At 59.0% G+C, this 20,618-nt stretch overlaps 1 protein-coding gene across 1 annotated transcript in view; it reads left to right on the forward strand.

Annotated features, from left to right (window-relative positions):
- The window catches only part of CUX1 (cut like homeobox 1), a 193,605-nt gene that overhangs the window by 133,519 nt on the left and 39,468 nt on the right, over positions 1-20,618 (forward strand). Inside the window, 3 exon segments of the mRNA XM_056108251.1 lie at positions 2,523-2,599; positions 4,099-4,165; positions 18,022-18,070. Coding sequence (XP_055964226.1) covers positions 2,523-2,599; positions 4,099-4,165; positions 18,022-18,070 — 193 coding nt within the window.

Raw genomic sequence — 20,618 nt, forward strand, 5'->3', positions numbered from 1 at the left:
TTGCCTTGCATGCGGCCAACCCAGCCGACCCAAATTTGATTCCTCCGCCACACTCGTAGAGCCCGGCAAGCTTCCGAGACTATCTCACCCGCATGGCAAAGCCTGGCAAGCTCCCCATGATGTATTCAATATGTCTAACACAGTAGCAACAAAGTCTCACAATGGAGACATTACTGGGCTTGCTCGAGCAAATCGATGAACAATGGAAGGACAGTGCTACAATGCTACACACGCACATACATATATATGTGTACATATATATATACACATATATAGATAAAACCTGTCAGATATGCCCTCATTCTTTTACAACAACAAACTACAATGGGTATGGGGTTTGTTGGTTGTTCTGGGTTTTTTTGGGTTCTGGGATATTTTAGTTTGTTGGGGGGGCGGGTTGTTTGTTTTGGTGTTTTTGCTGTTGTTGTTGTTGGGGTTTGGTGTTATCTAGGATCCAAGCCTGTGCCTCATATCCGAGGTATGTGCTCTACCTCTGAGCCACACCCTTAGCCTCTGGCATTTCTGTGCTAATGTCAAATAATGTCCATACAGAAAACTAGTGGCTGTCTTGTTTTCAGTAACTTTGTAAGAGAGAAGTTTCTAAACAAAGTTGCATAGGTAGGCCTAGCTGAAGCTTAAATGATTTTCTAAAGCATCACCAATTGGGAAGAAATACCATGTAGGAAAAGGGGCTCATTTTCTTTCTGTGCGTGGAATCCTTACAAATTTATGAGGGAAAAAATGAACCTTATGAAACACGGACCCAGGCTGGGAGCAGACAGCAGCGCCCCCCTGTACCCACATAAAATTCCATCTCATGGATGCAGGCCGATAACACGCAGGGAACTTTTCTCTGATTTTGTTGGCAGAACTTTCTAGTGGTGAAGGTTTTTGCAGGAAAGTTGCTCGATATCTGTCAGACTAAGCCAAACCAAAAAGCTCCTACCCTCGCCGTCACAATTCCCATGCTAGAATTTTTGGTTTGTTTGCCTCGTTTTGTCAGTGTCCACACCCAGCTGGCCATGCTAAGGGCTGACCTCTGGCTATGCACCCAGCAATCACTCCTGGCAATGCCTCAGGGGACGCTATGCGTTGACAGGAATGGCCCAGGGCAGCGGCATGTGGAGTCAGCACCCTCCCTGCTGTGCGTGGCCCCGTCCCTACACTTTGCTCGAAGGCTGTCCAGCAGGTTGACGCTTCAGTGTTCAGACCCTGCGCCATCATCACTGCAGAATTGTTCAGTAAGAAACTCCAAGTGAGGGGCTGGAGCAATAGCACAGTGGGTAGAGCGTTTGCCTTTCACACGGCCGACCCGGGTTCGATTCCTAGCATCCCATAGGGTCCCCCAAGCACCGTCAGGAGTAATTCCTGAGTGCAGAGCCAGGAGTAACCCCTGTGCATAGCCAGGTGTGACCCAAAAAGCAAAAAAAAAAAAAAAAAAAAACTCCAAGTGAGTTCAGTGTTCGAAGTTAAGTCAATGGATCACTGAGTCAGAATGAGGACGCGCCTGTTGCCCCATGCCGCGCTGTGGAGAGGGAACCGAGTGTGTTCCGTGGGCCCTTCCAGCTTCAGGAAAACAGGCAGAGATGGATGTTCTAGGGTCGTGTATTTCCTGGAGACTCCTGATGTGCAACAGCAAATGGGACTCTGCATTGTATATCCAGGCGTGTAGGAATAAACGCTAGAAAGTGGCAGAGGGTCTCTCCAGGAGTGTGTTCTCTCCCCAGAAGAGAAGGGGTGCGCCCTGCAGTCTTTACGGTGATGGGTTTTTTCCCCTAACTTGGAGCAGATATTAGTTTTAGCACTGGAATATGTGGTAAAGCAAGCAGTCCTTTTCCATAGGTGACAGAAATTTTTTAACAGTATAATTTCGACTTTTCTGTTTTCCCAGCCTCATTATGATGAGACCGTGTGTTATATTCATTCGATGTAAAAATAATCAGCTTATTTTTAGAGTGTGTGTGTCCACCCCCCCCCCCACCACACCCCCCAGCAGATCGGGGGAAAGGCATGAGGCATGTTATTCTTTGACCAGGGACTTCATCTGGAGATCATGGGAGATAAATATGTGGAATGTGCTTTCAAACATTCAGAATTTGCCCCATTAGGTGCTGCAGAGGAATTTGCATTCCATTATAACAGAAATGGAACAGCTGTCATATCTATTTAGTACATCCTTTATTCCAACAAATTCCTTCATTGTGTCAGCAAAATGTAAATGTATCATTCTTCTTGGCTAACTCCAGGAAACAATGAGCGCGTGCGGATGGCTTCTCCCCCGGCCCCCCCAAACCGCTGGCATCTCGGGAACACGCTACCTCAGTCCCCACCCGCGGGTGCTCCCCCGTGCACGACTCACATTGTGTGACATGTGGGGCCAGACGGAGCCCAATGCTCCCCAAGCGGGCATCCCCGAGTGCCCAAGAGCTGCACCCCTGGCGAGGGGGCGGGGCCTTTCCCCGGCCCTGTCCGGCCACTGACGGAGGCCCTGGCTGACCTCACTCTGCTCTTTCCCTTTGCAGAAAGCTGCAAGAGACACAGATGTCTACCACCTCCAAGCTGGAGGAAGCCGAGCATAAAGTTCAAAGTCTGCAGACAGGTGGGGACTCGGACGCCTTTGGGTGGGGGGGAGGGGGGGTTGTCTCACTCAGGGCTGATCGCTGGGGTGGGGTGGGGAGCTGGAGGAAGCCCACACTCTGGGTACCTCCTCGCACCCCACCCCCCAACCTTGGCTTCATCAGTCACCCACGTGGAGGTGGGAGGCTATGAATTCCATTTTCATCCCTGCCACCACCAGCCTCTCTCCTTGCTCCTGTTCCAACAAACCCGTCTAAATCACCCAACTGTCAGCCAGTGACATTTCGTTTGTAACAATAATAGGGGGGTTAAAAAAAAAAAAGAAAAAACCGATTTCTACCCTAGGAGAAATTAAGGGGAATGGTAATAGCAGACCTTTCAAATTGAAGAGACCAAAAATGGTTATTCTGAAGTTTTGGTTTCTTTGAACTTCTTGATTTCTGAACGGGAAACGGCTTCGTGCAGGGGTTAAATGTGGAACCGAGCACCGGAAGCCACCCTGGTCCACGCGAGGACGCAGATGACAGAGTGGGAGCAAATAATCACAACAGATTTACAGACACATGAGTAATCTCCCCGAATAGAAAGGCCCTCCCACAAATCAATAAAAATAGACGCACCGTCCGGCAGCGCCGAGAATGGAGGGAAGAGACCCGCACGGCCCAGGCGGGGGCTGGAGCCACCGGGCAGCAAGGAGGGCGCTCACCTTGCAAGCAAGCAGCCCACCTGGGTTCCGTTCCTAGTACCCTGTAGGGTCCCCCGGAGTGATCCACAAGCGCAGAGCCAGGAGTCAGCCCTGAGCACCACCAGATGGGACCCCAAAACAAGAAGTGCCCGCCAGGCAGAGCCGCTGGGGAGAAGCAGCAGAAGCGGGGAGATGGCTCAGTCGTCTGAGCACTGGATATAGGGCGTGGGTGACACGTCGTGTCAGCCTCGGGGACAGTCATTACCCCCACAGCGGGGAGGGGAACTGGCCCCACGGGGGCCCAGCAGAAATGGGGGGTGCTTTGCTAAAGGTGATTCTGTGCCCCCCCGTCCCCCCACCCTGCGCCTCCCAAGCCCCACATCCTGACTCGGCGGCACCTTCATGTCCTCTGGCTCAGGGACAAGGTCAGTTCCAGGGAAATGGTGCCTAAAGTCGTGAGTCTAGTGAACGGGCTGGAGAGAGAGAGCAGAGCGGGGAGCACCTTCCCTTGTGCACATCGACCAGGGTTGGGTCCCCGGCACCCCACGGGGCGCCCCGAGCTCCCCCCTCCCCCCCCAAGAGTGATTCCCGAGTGCAGAGCCAGGAGTCAGCCCTGAGCACCGCCACGTGTGGCCCCCAAACAAACAAAAACCCAAAACCCTATTGAGAGCAGGCCAGCCACACAGCAAAGTGTGACACGGTGTCTCTGGGGCAGTGGGGGGGGGGGGGGGGCGACAGGAAGTCGGAGCGGGCGTTCCTGATCTCTCCGGAAATGCCCAAACATTTCTTGACTCCTTTTTGAAAGTTAATTTAAACATTGTGTTTATGCCTTTCAGCCCTGGAAAAAACTCGAACCGAATTATTTGACCTGAAAACCAAATACGATGAAGAAATCACTGCCAAGTAAGTGGGGGCCTGGCTCCCCCTCTGCTCCCTCCGTCCAGTGCCCCCGGGGTGAGCTGGCCGGGCTCCCCCTGCCTCTCCTCCGGGCGTCTGGCTGTCCATCCCGGACTGATGGCAGTCGGTGCTCGGCCCCATGTGACCGGCAGTTCCGGCCCTCAGCTGCCCTCTGGAACGTCTCTCCGTGGTCATGAGGAGACCTGGGCCCTCCTGAGACAATCTGGGATAGACGCCAGCTCCCGAAGGCCCTGTCCCAAGGCCCCCCAATCTATGCCAGGACCCGCCCTTCTGCGCAGACATTGTCACCCCTCGAATGCTGACGTCCACACGCGCCGACGTGGGCCGCTGTGTCTGACCCGTCCAATCATACTTGCCCTTGGGCTTCCAGGGTACTGGGCTGCTTGGGGGTGAGATCAGGGTCATGCATGTCCACCTGCTCATGGGCATCGGGCCCGGCACACGGTGGGCTTGGTACTAGTCTGTAGTCTCTGGTGTTTGCGCGCATGCGTGGATGGTAGCCTGAGGTCCGTGACATGTTGCTCGTCCCATCTCCCACCACGGTCTCCTGGAGATGCGGGGCCAACTGCTCCCCTCGGGGCACGGGAGCTGCCTGTGAACCTGAGACATCCCCCAGAGGGGACTCGGAGAGCTCCGGGCTCCTTCCCCCCTGTGGCCATCTAAGACCTGCAGGGAGGGCACTTGCCCCTGCATGTGCTGACCTGAGCTCCATCCCCGGTACCCCCATAGGGTCCCCCAGAACCACCAGGAATAATCCCTGAGCACAGAGCCAGGAGTCAACCCTGAGGACAGCCAGGTATAGCCCCAAAACCAAATTATAAGTAAAATAAAAGCTGTACAGAAGCTTCACCTCATGGTTTTGGGGGATGCTTGGGGAAGCCAGTCAGGGAGACCCCTGGGTGCCATCTCCCTCAGGTACCCAGCACCTGGGGTCCTAGAGAAGAAGATGATCGAGTGAAGGGAAATTCCCGGCCCTTCCCTGCAGTCCGGTCCACACTGGGCGCAGGGGAGCCCTACTCTCCATTGCCCCCTCAGGCTGGCCGGGCATAGCCGGGCTGGGAGTCCGAGGGGACAAGCAGGATTCTCATGAATGTCTCTTGCTCCTGCCCAAGGCATCGAGCACTGGGGGGAGAGAGCCCCGTCCCCCAGGAGAGACAGTCACAGGGGACACCCCCGTCCCTTAGGAGAGACAGTTATAGGGGTCAGCCCTGTCTCCAGGGTCACAGCAGCTTCAGGCTCCTCCTGCCCAGGGTCTCTGGATCTTCCTGCTTGATGGTTCTGGCTCGCAGTTCCATCAAGTTGGTGAGTTCTAAGCCCAGAAAAATGCTTCCCTAAACACGAAGAGGTGACAGTCACTTTCCCCGCCGACTTCTGTCCACCTCCAGGCAGAAGCACCAGCCCCTGCAGCTGGGCATCAGGGTTCTGACTCACAGGGGCTCCTGTCAGCGACTGCCAGGGCCAGGGCCACCCTCGCGTGGGCCCCCACCTGTGGTCACAGCAGGAAGTCCCCTCGCCCAGTAGTGGCCCTGACGCTGAATGTGGCGGAAGTGCCCGGTGCCACCTCTACCCCTCGCCCTGGACTGGCCTCTGCACACCTGAGATGGAGGGGCCCCTGCCAGGCAGAGGGAACGGGACGCTGTCCCGCGGCCACACGGTCCAGGCCAGCCTCTCCCAGATGGCCGCCTGCAGGCCGTAGAGTCCAAAGGCCTGAGCTTCGCCATGGGGGGCGGGGGGGCGGACCGGAGGCGCTGAGGTGAGAGGGCAGCCCTGGGGGGCTTGGAGGGAAGAAGCTCATCACAGGAGGCTTAGGGCAGGGGACAAGTGACTGTGTGGGGGTGGTCTGCTAGGACCACCCGGCCCCCCCGAGTGCCAGGTGGCATGAAGGGTAGGAAAGGGCTGGCCTTCCGCTTGGATGGAGCTCGGGCATTTCCTGAGCACTCGGAGATGGTCCCGGGCCACTGCCCGGGAATGGCCCGAGATGGCAATCACGACTTTGCCTCAGTCGCGCAGAGCCCACGTGAAGCATCTGTCCCCCTGCATTCCTCGCCCCTTCATTTGCCAGAGGCCTGACGCCACCTGCCGCGCCCAGCCTCCAGCCCCTGCCCCTCCCTAGGACCTGCGGATCAGAGACCATTTCACAGCCCGAGACCCTCCCTGGAGGAGCAGGGGTGGGCGTCTCCTTACTCAGGGCTTCCGGGGAGACCCAGGGAGAAGACAGACCTGGCGGGGGAGGAGGCACTGGGTCTGCTGCGCCCCCACCCAAGGGACCCTCAGTCAGGACCCAGGCATCCCTGCGCCCATTCTGTCCCCCGCACAAACCTTCCCCAGCAACAGGCCCACTGCAGGGCTGGGGGGAGGCCAGGGTCCAGGCCGCGGCTGCTGGAGGCGCTCGCAGGGCCTCTGCAGGCCGGGGACCCAAGGTGGGGGTGGAACCCCTCTGCCTGGGAAAAGAGAGGGCGAGCGGCCAGGCGGTGCCCAAGCCCGGCGATCGCGTGCTGTCCCGGCCCCTGCGTCAGCTGGGACGGCCCCGCTGCCTGAGCGGGGACGCAGCGGTAAAGCGTTCCATGTGTAGGCTTGAAGTGGAGCGTAATTAGCCTTTATGCGCAGAACAAGGCCCCATTGATGACTACAGCTGGTCTTTGTTTTGTCCTGTCATGGAGAGTGGGAGGTAGAAGTGTTCTTCTTCATGTTTATTAATGCAGGATTCCTTAGACAAATGGCAAGCACGGTTTAATATTTGTCGGAGCACAAGGCGGGTGAGGCAGGGGAGGGTTTGCCAAAACGGTTGTTGTATAAGAGCCTGGCCGGGCACTGGCAGATAACCGCTCCGGGGCCGAGTAAACGCAGGACGTCTCCGCTCCTCGTTGCTTAAGCTAAAGAAGCGCACCCCGTTGCCCCCCAGAGACTGGCAGAGCGGGGGTGGCTGTTGGGCGATGTGCTCGGGGGGGCAGGTGCCCACCCAGGGCCCAAAAGCCCGAGCAGTGGCATCCCCCACAGCCGGGGTCACAGCCGGGGTCACCCACGGGAACCTGTCCCTTTCCGGGCCATTGAGAGACAGCGCATGTTGGGGACAGACAAGGGGGCCTGTGCGTGACGGCGACCTTGGGTTCATTTCAGTCTGTTTCTTGTCTGTCACCCAGATTTTTTTCTCCCCCAGCTCTGGGGAAACACCCCAAGTGTGCTTGATGTGTGTGGCTGGAATCGTGGAAGGGAGCCCCAGTCCCATCCTGCAGACTGGGCACCCCAGGGCTGGAAAGGGGGTGGTCTGAGGCCCCCACTCACGCCAGCGGCCCCTTTGCACTGGTGCTCTGTGCCGGGCCCTCCAGGCAGCATAGAACGGCCTTGGGGACCTCCAGCAGAGCCCAGGAAAGGGTCCAGGAACACATGGACCCTGCTGCCTGCGTGCGCCCGCTCTTGCCATCTGGCCCCTCTGGAAGGCGGCTCAAGGGGGCCGTGTTTGCCTCCTCACGGGGCCATCGGAAAGATCTGGAACCCAGGCCAGGTGGGGCCCCGCCTCCAGGGCCCGAGAGCCGCACAGCACAGCCCTTCCACGGTTCTGCTCCTTCCCCGTGCCCGGCCGGCATGGCCTGGCTCTGGGCTGTGCCTTCTAAACTGGAAAATCTGGCCGGGGAGATAGTGCAAAGGGCGGAGCTGACGCTTTACTACCAGGAGCCCCGGATTCAATGCCTTGGCACCTCCTGGTCCCCACCCCCCACCGCGCCCTCAAAGCCATGTTTTCTGTTTCCTGTCTCTTTGATGAGTCATCAGTTTCCAGTCAGGACGGCCGTCCTCCCGCCGGGGTCGCTTCCCGCAGACAGGCCGCCGTGCTGCCGGCTTCCAGGGCTGGCCTTGACTGAGGCAGAAGGCTCAGGGCAGAATTGGATGCAGCGGCCTGTGGCTGGGCTCCGGGTGTCCACTGCCGGCCGCACGCTCCCCCAGACACGCACACGAGTGTCTGCTTCCTGCCTCCACCCCGTGCAGAGGCCACCCTGCGGGTCCCACCTTCCCTTTGCACCCAGGCCAGCTGGGTGGCTGTCTCCTAGCTCAGTTCTGGCCAGCCCCAGGGCGGCGCAGGAAGAAGTAGGGGGCAGGGGGGGCCTCACCCTTTCCTGGAGGGGCAGGAGTGCCTGTCTCCAGCTCCAGGGCATCGGGGAGAATGTGCCCCCTCCTCTCCGCCACCTGATCTCCCTAAGCAGCCCATGCTCAGATGGCGGGCACCATGCCAGGTGCACGGGCCACCAGGGCCGGAGGCATTACAGGTGCGGGGGTGGGCCCTACACTCTGCACAGGATGTCTGCCCGTGCCCGTGTGTAGAAACCTGTTGGAGAACACAGTTACGCGTCAGTCCCGGGCCGCCTGTGTGCCAGGAGCTGTGCGGGTTTAGGGCATATGCTGCCCGCAGGCTGCTTGCAAACGAAGGAAGCTGTTGGCCAGGGCGAGTCTCCTGCAGACACCTTCCCCGCAGGGGGTCTGGGCTCAGAGTGACCGCAGTGCCCTGTGCCCAGCGGGCAAGGCTGCTTCCAAGTCCAAGGCATGGTGCCCGGGAGGCCTCCCCCAGTTTGCACCCCGGGCGGCTGCGTTCAGGAGAGCCTCTGGCTGGGAGCACAGCACAGGCCGCCACACTGCTTGGTCCTCTGTGAACTTTTAGGAAGCAGGTCCCGAAGCAACCCCGGGGCAGAGGGCTGCGAGTGGCTGCGAGCGGGTGACAAGCTCATTTGCTTCCCTCCGCCTCCTCTGCCCTTCGAGTCTCTTCCTGAAGTGCCGTGTGTTGAGGAATGTCTCCCAGTGCCAGAAAGACGCTGGGGTGTCGCCTGCACCTCCCGCCCCCGCCGGCCTCCTTCCTGCCCGCGCCTGCGCAGCTGGCCTGCCCCATGCATTTTTAATGCAGGGCTTTCTAGCGGCACCCGTGAGGCCGCTGCATGGCTCTCCTGAGCCTTCAGATTTAATGCTCCAGTGAACAGAGCAAAGACTTGGGCCACTCAATATCAGGGAGAATTAACCCCTACCTGCGCGGCTTGTGCCCTCCACGCCCCTGCCGGAGACCCTTAGGGGCGGGCAGCCGGCCTTGGGGCCAGGAGAGGTTTTGCCTCTTTCCGTTGATCTTGACCTTGGCCGTGATCACTTTGCTACATTGCTGGATGATCTTTCAACTTTTAAAATGTGTAACTCAGGGAGTTTTCTGAACATAAACGATTGCTGGGTTCAGGTTCACAGAAAGCCCTGAATCTCATTAAAAATCCACAAATCCGTCACTGATACTAGAAAAAGGGCCTGGGCGTTGAGGGGTCGACTCTGGGCGTTGAGGGGTCGACTCGGTTCCGTGGTGACTTTCTCTGGTTGCAACCTGTCATTGAGAAGGTTTTCACACTTAACGGGGAAAGGTCAAGGAAAAGCTGCATATACAAACTGCTGAGCTGGGCCGGAGCAGCAGGGCAGAGGATGCCATTCCCTTTGCATGCGGCCAACCCAGGTTTGGTCCCCAGCACCCCCTGAGCACCGCCAGGAGTGATCCCCGAGTGTAGAGCCAGGAGTAAGCCCTGAGCACCATCACTTGTGGCCCCAAAACCAAAGTTAATTGAAATTGCCGAAACCAAGGCAGCGTGCGCAGCTGCCAGCAACCTGGTGTGTGCGGGGTCCTGAGTGTGACCCCTGCACCTCGTACTACGCCACACCACCTTTGGCCGGTCCCCATGGCAGCCTCAGCGACCAAAATTGCTTTTGTTTCAAGGGGAACGGGTTCTCAGTCAATAGGGCCAGAATAATTCTGTCTGGGCCAGCAGGCAGAGCTGAGGTCCATGCAAGCAGTGTCGGTGCATAAAATGCTAATCTTGAACAAAAACCAGCCCACCTCAGGAGAGGGGTCGGGTGGGTGTTTAGGGACCCTGTGATGTAGGAGTGGGGACAAGCCTGAGGACCCGGGTAGAGGGAACAGGTAGACAGAGACTGGGTCAAAAAGATGAAGGATGGTCTGCACCACCCACAGCGTCTCACTGTTCCTCGCCAGCGGGGACTCCGGTCCCGACTCCTACTCCTACTTGTTGTTTCCTTCTGTCCTCTGAACATGGGTGCAGTGGCCCCTGATTCTGGGAACCTCCAGCATTCAGACTCGCATCTTTCGCTGAGCCTTGCGTTGAGTTTCAGCAACCTCGTTGTCCTTCGTCCTGGAAGCAGCATCTGTGACATGAGCCCAGCTACCTTCTGTTCACTCCGCCCACCCCCCCCCCTTTGGTTTCAGTAATAGAAAATGTTCCTTCTCTCCCACTCCATTTTCTTGCTCTTTTCTGGTAATTGGATTCTAACTTCTAGCACGTTAGTGCTGAGATCCGGGCGTCCTCCTCAGGAGCACCTAGTTTGCCCAGTAGCTCTGAAGGTTCCTTCCTCCTGTATCAGACATTCGGACATTTGGCAAATCAGATGTCAGGAGTTACTTAGGTGTCCGGGTGTCTGTCTGCAGTTTTGTTCCATTGGTCTGACTTTCCGTTTTAGTAAGTACCGTGCTGTTTCGTCATTTCTCTTTGTTTTTCTATTTTTCTATTTTGTACAACCAGTCTGAGGTAGGGCGTTTGCCTTGCACGCGGCTGGCCCGGCAGAGCTGGGTTCGATTCCTCCGCCCCTCTCAGAGGGCCCGGCAAGCTACCAAGAGTATCTCGCCCGCACAGCAAAGCCTGGCAAGCTATCCGCGACGTATTCGATATGCCAAACACAGTAACAAGACGAGACGTTACTGGGCCCGCTCGAGCAAATTGATGAACAACGGGAGAACAGTGCTACAGTGTTATAACCAGTCTACAGAAGATTGGGGGCAGGGGAGGCGGCTTTGGGTTTTGTTTCTGTTTTAATCCTGGGTGTTCTGAGCACCTTGTCTTTTGCGTAGGCATCTTTGTCATTTTACCACGTTTTATAGATCAGCTGGGGAGATAAGGTTTATTTATCCTGCATGCAACTGCAGATCAGACAATGCCATCCGTGGCTTTCTCGCCACAAGCGTTTGTAAGTCGATTCTCTATGTGGGATTTATACCTCATCATTTCAGTTCCCGCATTGTTAATATTTATGTCCCTATTGTAGACGAGATAGATCTTCGGCTTCATGCTCTGAGTATTGATTACTAGTGAATGGGAGCTTACCGTTCTGGGTGTTGATCGGTGGGGGGGCTTATTCCAGATGGTCACTGGTGGGTGGGGACTTAATCTGGGTGTTGGTCAGTAAGTGGGAGTTTATTCTGGGCATTGATCATGGTGTATGGGGGTTTACTGTTCTGGATATTGATCACTGATGAATGGATATTGATCTTTTGTGGGAGCTGATGGATTCCACGACTGGGTTCTCTGGCCCCTCTCCCCTTTACTCCCATGGCACCTTGGCCTGTGTCCTGTCCCCGCAGGGAGTGATGACTCTGCCGCCCTGTTTCCACTGGAGCCAGCTGCTACCAAAGCACCATAGCAACTTCTCCATGTCCAGGTCTGCCCTGTCCAGACCCTCCCATGAGCCCATTTCCCACTTCAGTTCAACTGACCTGGGGCTTGAGGCTTCTTGTCACTGGGGTGCCCAAGCCCTGCGGGCCCCCTGTGTGTCCCTTGGTCCCGGGTTGCTGCTCTGGCCCTGCAGGGCGGCCACAGCCACTGTCCCAGTGACCCCAGACCAGCCCAGGCCTGTGTGTGCTCCTAGTTCTCGCGTCTTCTGGTGCAACTTTCTCCTCCTGCTTCCGGGCTCTGTGTAGATCGGCTAATGGGGCTAACCTTAGCCGCACCTGGCCTGGGCAGAGCTGGTCAGTGAGGCTGGAGGGACAGGACAGGCTTAAGTCACTGACCTTACATGCAGCCAATCCCAGTTTGAGCTGTGGCACTACGAACTGCCAGGAGTGATCCCTGAGCACAGAGCACGCAGCAGCCCTGAGCACTGCCCGGCATGGCACACATATCCCCCTCTCCCCGCACACACAGAAAGAGAAAATTGAGTCCATCTCTGCGCCTCACTCAGCATCTTTGTGCTGTGTGATGTTAGAGCCAGGCTCAGCAAAGCCCGAGTCGTTAGGGACCCAGTCTGGCCTGGTTCCACGGGGGGGCTCTCGCCCCACTTTCTCTTCACAGCTCACAGTCTGCCTGTCACACACTTTCTCTTCTATTTAAGGGCCAGAAAGCTTGATTGGCTCAAGGTCCCAGCCCCCCGCCCAGCCCTGAGCCATCTCCCCTTTCACTGACACTCGCAGTCAGGGGCCTGGTCCTCAAGGCCTTCTTTTTTTTCTGTCTTGGGGTCAGACTCAGCGGTGCTCAGGGCTGACTCCTGGCTCTGTGCCAGGGATCGCTCCTACTGTATCCAGGGGGCCCTGTGGTGTGCCGGGATCGAACCCGGGTCAGCCACCCACAAGGCCTAGCACCCGCCCTGCTGTGCTCTGGCTTGGGCCGTCTCCTGCCCTTTGAGGCCCTTTCCCAGGGTCTACCCCTCTTGTGCGTGCTCGCTCACGATTCAGCGCAGGCAGGATCCCTTCACCACCTCCCTCCCACACGCCAGTTCTTTCCAGACCTTTTCCCTGTCCCGTGGCTTCATGCCACCTGCCCAGCAAAGCCATCTCCCGGCCCTCTGACCCCGGATTGTGTGACTCGTATCAACTCAGAAACGGACCCAAGCCCCATGCAAGGGTTAAGCCTGGGCAGCGTTGGGGTGACGCAGGTGCCAGGCACACGGAACAGGGTCCCAGGGTCCCACCCACGTCTGGGGTGCTGCTCGGGTCCCTTCCACCTCCCAGTTGAACCTGACATCTTCATACGAGACCCAGAGTCCGAGAGGCTTTCGGAGGCGGCCAGGGAGCTCGAGGGTCCAGCCCCAGTCTGCTCGCTGCGGCCCCCCAGGACAGCCCACACAACACAGACGACGCGAGAGTTGGGTCGGCTGTGACACCCTAATGCTGGGCCACCAGGGAAAACTTGTGTTGCAATGAACCTTTCTCATTTTTTTCCCCCAGGTCTAAGTATTGTGGACTTCCTTTGTGGTATTTTAGTGATCCGACAGGATGGAGGGTGTTCTGAGAGATTCACGGCCAAGTCCGATGATGTCAGAGTGGAGGGGAGGGCCGGGCGCGGTGGGGCCAGCAAGTCTGGCCCCGTCGCGGATTGTTTGTCTAACACTTCACAAGAGGAACAGGAACCGCTGAATTATTCATTTTCAAGTTGCCCTAAAAAAGGCACTTAGGCTGCCGAAATGCAGACTCCCGGTGCCAGCGAGAGGAAGGGGAAGGTCGTCTGGGCCTGAACCCGCTGCTTCTCTCCCTTCTCTAGTTCCACTTCCCAGCCCTTCGGGGGCCCAGAAGCCACTGCCGAGGGGCGGGGGAGGGGTGGGTCCTGGAGGGAACCTGGATGGGACCACAGGTAATAGGCTTACACACCCTTGCAGGACAGAAGGAGGCTCTGGAAGTGTCCTGCTGCCCTGGGGGACAGCCCAGGGAGACGGCCTGGCCTTGAGAGCTGGGGCTGATAACGGGGTACTGTGCTGGTGGAGGAGAGCCCACTGCCTCCAGCCCTTTCATTAGCAGTTCCTACCAAATAGTGCTTAGGGCCAAAAGGGGTAATCAGAATCCTTTCCACTTGGGAGTGAAGGCCGGGCTCCGACACCAGGCCGGCTGCTTGCCAGAACCTTGAACTAGAGTGATAGCAGAGCTGGTAGGGCATTTGCCTTGCATGCAGCCGACCTGGGTTCAATTCCCGGCATCCCACATAATCCCCCAAGCACTGCCAGGAGTGATTCTTGAGTGCAAAGCCAGGAGCAACCCCTGAGCATCGCTGGGTACAACCCAAAAAGGGGGGAAAAAAAAAAAAACCTTGAGCTTCTGTGTGGCTTTGGCCTCAGTTTTCCTAGCTGGGAACTGTAAGCCATTTTGCTCGGGACGGTTGCAGGCCTCTGCACCCTCTGAGGGCCAGGTTACAGTTCAGACAGAGTTCAGCTGGGCCGGCCTTAGTTCAGCCCCACACAGATGCGCTCACAAGATTTTTTTACCCTGAATGCTCAGAGGAACCTCTAAAATATATCTATATTTGTACATAATAGAACAGCGGCTCCTCCATAAGCATTTTTATAAAATTCAGGAAAAGCAGACCCCTGGGTGGGGCCTGGCCAGCCGGGCACACGGCAGCACCGGCCCAGCAAGCCCCACATGCAGCTCCCAGGGGCGCACAGAGGAGCCCATGGGACGGGGAGTGGGGGTGGGAGCCGCAGCCTCCATGGGGGCTCCTGAGAGCCCCTTTTCTGGGTGGGCTTGAGAATGCAGGGTCCCCGATCAGTCGCCTCCCCGCCCGTGCCCTTGGGGGCCAGTTTTGAGATAGCTGGAGTCTTTGGCCCATGGTGTTGGAGTTGGTTCTCGGCTCTGTGCACTCGGGGGTCCCTCTTGGCTGCCAGCACGGACAGCAGGCCCGTGTTCCCCTCACGGCCTCGACCTCCTTGTCTCCTCTCTCAGGTTCCTCGGTTCCTCCCAGCTGAGCACAGGCCCGCGGCCTGACCCAGAGCCCGCCCACCCGGGCCCCACTGCCTGTCATCGGGCGTCTGCTCAGATCGTCCGTTCCTGGATTCCAGGCCCCATTCTCAGAGACTCAGATCAAGCGCAAAGCGCCTGTTGGTTCTCGTGCATAAACACGTTTCCCTATAAAGGAAGGGGAGTTCTGAGCTTCAGAGACGTTCGAGTAGGAGCCAGGAGGCTGCCCTCCTGCCCCTCCATGCCGCTTGTTCATCAGGGAAGGGGCAGCACTCCCCCCTGGCTGGGGCTCCCTGGCGCACTCGCCCACACATCCTGGCACAGGGTGGGCATGAGGGTTTGGCGGGAGGAAAGGCCCATTGCCGCCACAGGAGCATCCGCTTCATGTTGGATTTTCGGGACAGTTCGAACAAGCCCCATCACCTCTCCAGGTGGCTGCAGAGGCCAGTGGTCAGCTCCAGTTTGAAGTGACCGAAAGGCAGTTGCTCCCCCTCCCCTTGCTCTGCTCACCTCCCGAGCCCCGTCCTGACCCCACAACATTCAGTGTCCAGGAAGGAAAGTGCCCTCACCTGCTCCGCGAGGCCAGCGGCCGCACTCCAGAAAGTGGCACCTGCAGGTCTTGGCTGCAGGGTCTCCGAGCCCAGTCCCATGTGCCACCCACGTGGGCGAGCAATGTCATTGGTGCCCTTTAGCTGGTGGGTCAGCCCATGAGCCCGGTGAGGAGCGGCCCTCCACAGGGTCCGGGGAGGGGCAGGCACCCCTGAAAGGGACTGTAGCTGTCACCGTTGAGTTACTTGAATTGACTCTGAGGGTCCCTGGACTAAGCCCACCGTGGTTGCTCATGTATTTCATGTCTCCGGGCAGTACCATGTGCGGCATAACTGGGGACATAGAAGCCAGTAGCTGGCATGTCTCCAGCCCTGCTCCCCAACCCCGCCCCGGGCGACCTGGACCAGAGGGATGGGCTGCAGGTGCATTGTTGCCCATGGTCATCACGGAGCGGACATCAGGGGCAGGAAGGTGGCCAGTTTGCCCTGTTGGCCGGCCGGTGCTGTCAGCGCTGCCAGGTCCTCGGGGAGAAGGCCCAGCCAGCAGAGATGGGCCCCCGATGGTCGGCAACCTTGCTGGAGGCCCCAGCAGAGGGGGCGGCTATAGGGGTTTGCCTGGGCGTCCCTGGAACAGATGGGCTTAGAGAAGCCGGGGCAGGGGCACAGCGGGGCGGGGCACAGCAGGGAGGGCGCTTGCCTTACACATGGCCAACTGAGTTCGATCCTGGCACCCCCCCCAAACACTGTCCCGAGCACAGAATCAGGAGTCAGCCCTGAGCATTGCCGGGTGGGCCCCAAAACAGGAAGAAGCAGCAGCTGTGGGTGAGGAGGTTTAGCTGCAGAGGGAACCCTGGGGACTGTGACGCGGGCGGGCAGTGGCTCACGTCCAGGACGCAGAGCTGCCCAGTCGCCACTGCTACAGCCAGCCTCAGACACCAGCTCCTCTGCAGGCAGAAACGAGACCACGCATGATCGGGCCCCGCTGGCAGGTCAGAGGAGAAAGGGCGTGTCGTTAGCTCCCCCACCGTGTTTCCAGGCGCTTGATGAGATCCGCACTCAGGGCCACCAAGGAGTGTCTCTGACCAGCCCGTCTCTGCAGGCGGCTGATCAAGGAGACGAAGGCAGGGCCAGGGAGGGCCCAGGGTTAGGGGCTAGAGTGACAGGACAGTGGGGAGGGCACTACCTTGCCCGTACCGACCCGGGTTCCAGCCCTGGCACCTCAGATGGTCCCAGAAACCCGCCAGGAGTCAGTCCAGAGCACTGCCAGGTGTGACCCAAAAACAAGCGGGGGTGAAAGAAAGAAGTCCTGAGTGAGCTCTGAGCTGAGTGGCTACACGTTAAAGGTGTGATGTTTGGGGTCCCCTCCGTGCCCCTGCCTGGGAGGTGCCTCTGGGAGGGCCAGCGGGACTGTGCCCAGGCCCAGGGGGCAGGAGAAAGGTCAGCCTGTCTCCCACAGAGAGGGACGTGGCCTGCCACAGAAACCCACATGGGCCCCAAAGGCTTCCACCACATTCCTTCTAGAAGGTTCTGCTTCCCTCGGGCTGGAACCCACGCTGGGGCCAGAGAGGCCATACAGGCCGGCGCCACCTTCCTTCAGGACGGTCTTGCCCTTCTGTGCCCAGAGGCAGCCTCACCAGCTCAGCCCACAGGGCCGGGGAGGCCTTTCCTGAGGACCCCACCCCCAAAAGGTGGCCACACCCGGGCTGGGGGCCAGAGGTACCTGCCTGTGGGTGTGGCCCCAGGCCTCGTCGGAGCAGGGAGAGGGGCAGAGAGAGGCTTTGCATGGGCACGACCCCCACCAGGTAGGACCCCCACAGCACAGTTAAAAGCAGCCACACCTGCCCCTGGCCAAGCACCCCCGTTTCTTCCAGCTCTCTCTTTGTATTTTGGAGGGGTTGCGGGCACACCCGGCGATGCTCAGGGCTTCCTCCTGGCGGTGCTCAGGGGACTCTATGGGGGACAGCATGCAAGGCAAATGCCCTTGGACCCCTTGCTGCTGAGTGAGGGGCTTTCAGGAACGCAGGAGGGAGGATGCGTTTCAATACAGACAGTGCTGTGGGAGTTGGTGCTTCTAGACAAACGCCCTTGGCTGCAGGGGGAGGGGCCCCAGCAAACAAAAATAGTGTCGTGAGAGCCAGGGAGATGGGACAGTGGGGAGGGCACTTGCCTTGCACCGGCCTGAACCGGGGTTCAGTTGGACCTGGGTTCAATTCCTGGTATCCAATAGGGTCCCCTAAGCACTGCCAGGAGTGATCCCTAAGTGCAGAGCCAGGAGTAAACCCCTAGTCACCAGGTGTGGCTCAAAAACCAGAAAAAAACAGTGCCCTGAGGGCCACTCACCATGTCACCAACATGGTGCTAGGGTGGGGGGGCGGGGCCCTGAGCTGCAGGTGACGGTGCTTCCCTGGACAGGTAGAACTGGCTCTCACCAGATGCCCAGCACTGCCTGGGGGAGGGGTGAGGGGCGAGGCATCAAGGGTCAGCTCAGACCTGTGGCTGGGCGACAGGGCCCGCGTCATACCTGGGCAGGGCTGCCGAGGGGAGGTAGGTACCCCTGGGGCAGTTTCCTGGACAACCTGCCCACTCCTCTGCCTTCCCACTTTTCTCTCCCAGTGCTGGAAAACTCCTGCTCGCCCTGCAAAACCCTATTCACAGGGCTGGCAATCCCCACCCCAAGGAGAATTCCTCTTTCCTTCCCCTGCCTCGGTAGCGGCTCTGTCCCGACACCGCACCATCCTCCTTCATGGCTCCTGCCCACCGGAGCTGACATGCGCCCTCCCTGCCCCTCCGCAGCCTGGCCCTGAGTCTCACACTCTCCTCTCACCCTCCAGGGCCGACGAGATGGAGATGACCATGACGGACCTGGAAAGAGCCAACCAGGTAGGACCTTGCGGCAGGCTGGCGCCTTCCCCCGCCGCCACCCCATGCCTGGAGCATTTGTACCTGGTGCTTTTGATGATGCTGGGGGGGCGGGGGCAGGTGCGGAATTCCTGGCGGCTTTTCCCAGGTGGTGTCCTTCCTGCTGCCAAGTGGACAGCGTAGCCCCCGCCCAACTCCAGAGAGGGCCGTCAGTGTCAGGGCAAAGCCCCTTGGTGCAGCCCCTGGCACCCCATAGAACCCTAAAGCCTTGGGTGTCAGTCTGTTGGCGCTTTCAGAGAAAGGACCCGAACTTTTCCGGGACCTAAACTCGGAAGGTGCTAGAAGGTTGGCTAGTTTGCACTTGTCAGATTCCTTGCCAGCACCCTTTCCCGATGGCACTCCCTCTAGGGGACAGTTGCCCTGGGATGGGGGCTTTTCCCAGCCTCACATGGTAGCTGCCCTGGAGCCAAGGGACATCCTGGCGGCCAGTGTCCCTGGTTGTCGGTCAGAGGGCGCCCTAAGGGATGTGGAGGGCCTGTGGGCCTCACTACTTCTGACTGTGAAGCCCCAGGACAGTTGCGTGTCCCTCCAGGCAGGGGGTGGAGCATCCTTGCACACCAGTGCGTCAGCCCATGCCCTGCCAGGACTCTCGGCGGCCAGAGTCCCCTGGTGTCGGTCAGAGCCTCCAATACATCTGCCTCCAGCTCTGCTCAGAACACACGAAGACTTGACGTTTTCTCCTGCCAATTTCCAGCTAAGAATTTTAAGACCAAGAAGAATAACGGTCCACTGAGGCCACTCGCACCAGGGGCCTTGGTCATCGCCTGGCCATCTTTGGCTCCCACAGGGGCCCTCTGTCTCCTGTGTCTCCACGGCTCCTGTGTCCCAGTTCATAGCTGCGCTCCTTCCCCTCCCAGCCTTGGTTTACTGTTCCATAGCAAAAACAAAGGTGGCAGCCCCCCCGCACTTAAGCGTGCTCCGAAGAGCAGCTCAGAGGGGGCCTCTGGGGGCCTCCAGGCAGCTATGCCCCCTGGGGTGTGTCAGGTGGCTCAGAGCTTGCCCCCCCCCCCCCCCGTGCTCGTCTCAGACCCCGGGGCTCTCGACCATCAGCATGGCCGGGCGGGGTGGCCTGTACAGGGAGCTGGAGCGCCCTGGCCCACCCCGGCCCCACATGGCCTTCCTGCTGCATCTCCCCCACACGATGCCAGGATCCACCCAGGAACCAAGTCTCCCTGCTACAGACACCGCCTGCGCCCAGAGCAGCCACTGGACCATGTGGCACCGCGCAAACCACCCCGACTCCTCCGTCTCCGGTTTTTACTTTGTTCACATTCCGGGATATAAGCCCCACTCCAGTCAGTCCTAAACCCCGTGGGTCTTGAAAAAGTTGCACTTAAATTGCCAAGTCGAGCCAGACGTATCTGAAGGTGTTGACTCGAGGCATGGACCATGGAGCGACAATGGGCTGGACGTGGGCATTGAGAGACGTTGGGGCCTCCTGACTTCCCAGCCGCCGCCCTCGGTCCTGAGCAGCCAGTGCCCACTCGAGACCCTACACACAAAGCCGGTGCCGCGACATGCCAGTCCCAGACCACTGGTTTGTGGCCCGCGGGTCTGAACCTGCGTCACCACTCTGGCAGACGCGGACCCTGCCCAACTGAGACCTTCGATGAAGGCGGTCAGAGCCGCGTCCTGGCAGGCCATGGGGACTTGACATCCAGAATCCAGCTGATGTCGTTCTCTCCCTGCTGTCTGGACACACCTCAGAAACCTTCAGCACCGGGTCTGAAAGTCATTTGGAGGGGCCGTCCTTTGTCCCCGAGAGCAGATTTCCTGCCATCAGGATCAACTGGAAACCCCTGCCAGCCCGGCCAACCCACTGCTGGCGAAGGTGGTTCTGAGTCTGCCCGGAGGTACAGACGGGGGCTGATGCATGAGTGAGGTCGAAGCCAGTCAGTGTCTCCAGAAGAAGCAACCCAAAGCTCCAGTGTGCCTGTGTGGGTCAGAGCCACAAGACAGCCGGACCCGCCCACGTGTCCCACCGTGTCTCCTTCCATCGCCGTCAGCGATGGGGAAACATTCATGCCCCCAGACGAGAAGGCCCGAGGCTGCCCTGCAGGGCCAGGCCTTCCCTTTAGCAGGACAGGGCTGTGGGCAGCCGGGGGCAACTGCCCGTTCGCTTCCTCGAATGCCACTGTGAGATCAGCACTGCCCCGTCAGACCCCGACCCTGGTCACTGTCACTCCGCAAGGGAACCTGAGACCTGTCAAGGCATTGAGCTGGGCTCGCCTGCCCAGGGCCGTCCATTCCCAGGTACCGCTCCTGGCCTCTGTGCCGCCAGGCTGCCCAGCTGGCCGGCACCTGTCCAGAGGGAATTGCCCGATTCCCGTGAGCGTCCCCCCCTCTCCCGGCCGCCTCTTCTTCCATCGACCCCCGCGGCCCTCCCGCGTCTGCCCTCACACTGGAAGCGCCGGCACACCCCGTCGGCTGAAGGGTTAACCATGTTGAAGTCGGCCAGGCCTCACAAAAGAAGTGGCATTTACACCCCGGCCATTTATGGAAATAGTTG

Source organism: Sorex fumeus, unplaced genomic scaffold (genome assembly GCF_029834395.1).
Source record: "Sorex fumeus unplaced genomic scaffold, SorFum_2.1 ptg000199l, whole genome shotgun sequence".
Classification (NCBI taxonomy): domain Eukaryota; kingdom Metazoa; phylum Chordata; class Mammalia; order Eulipotyphla; family Soricidae; genus Sorex; species Sorex fumeus.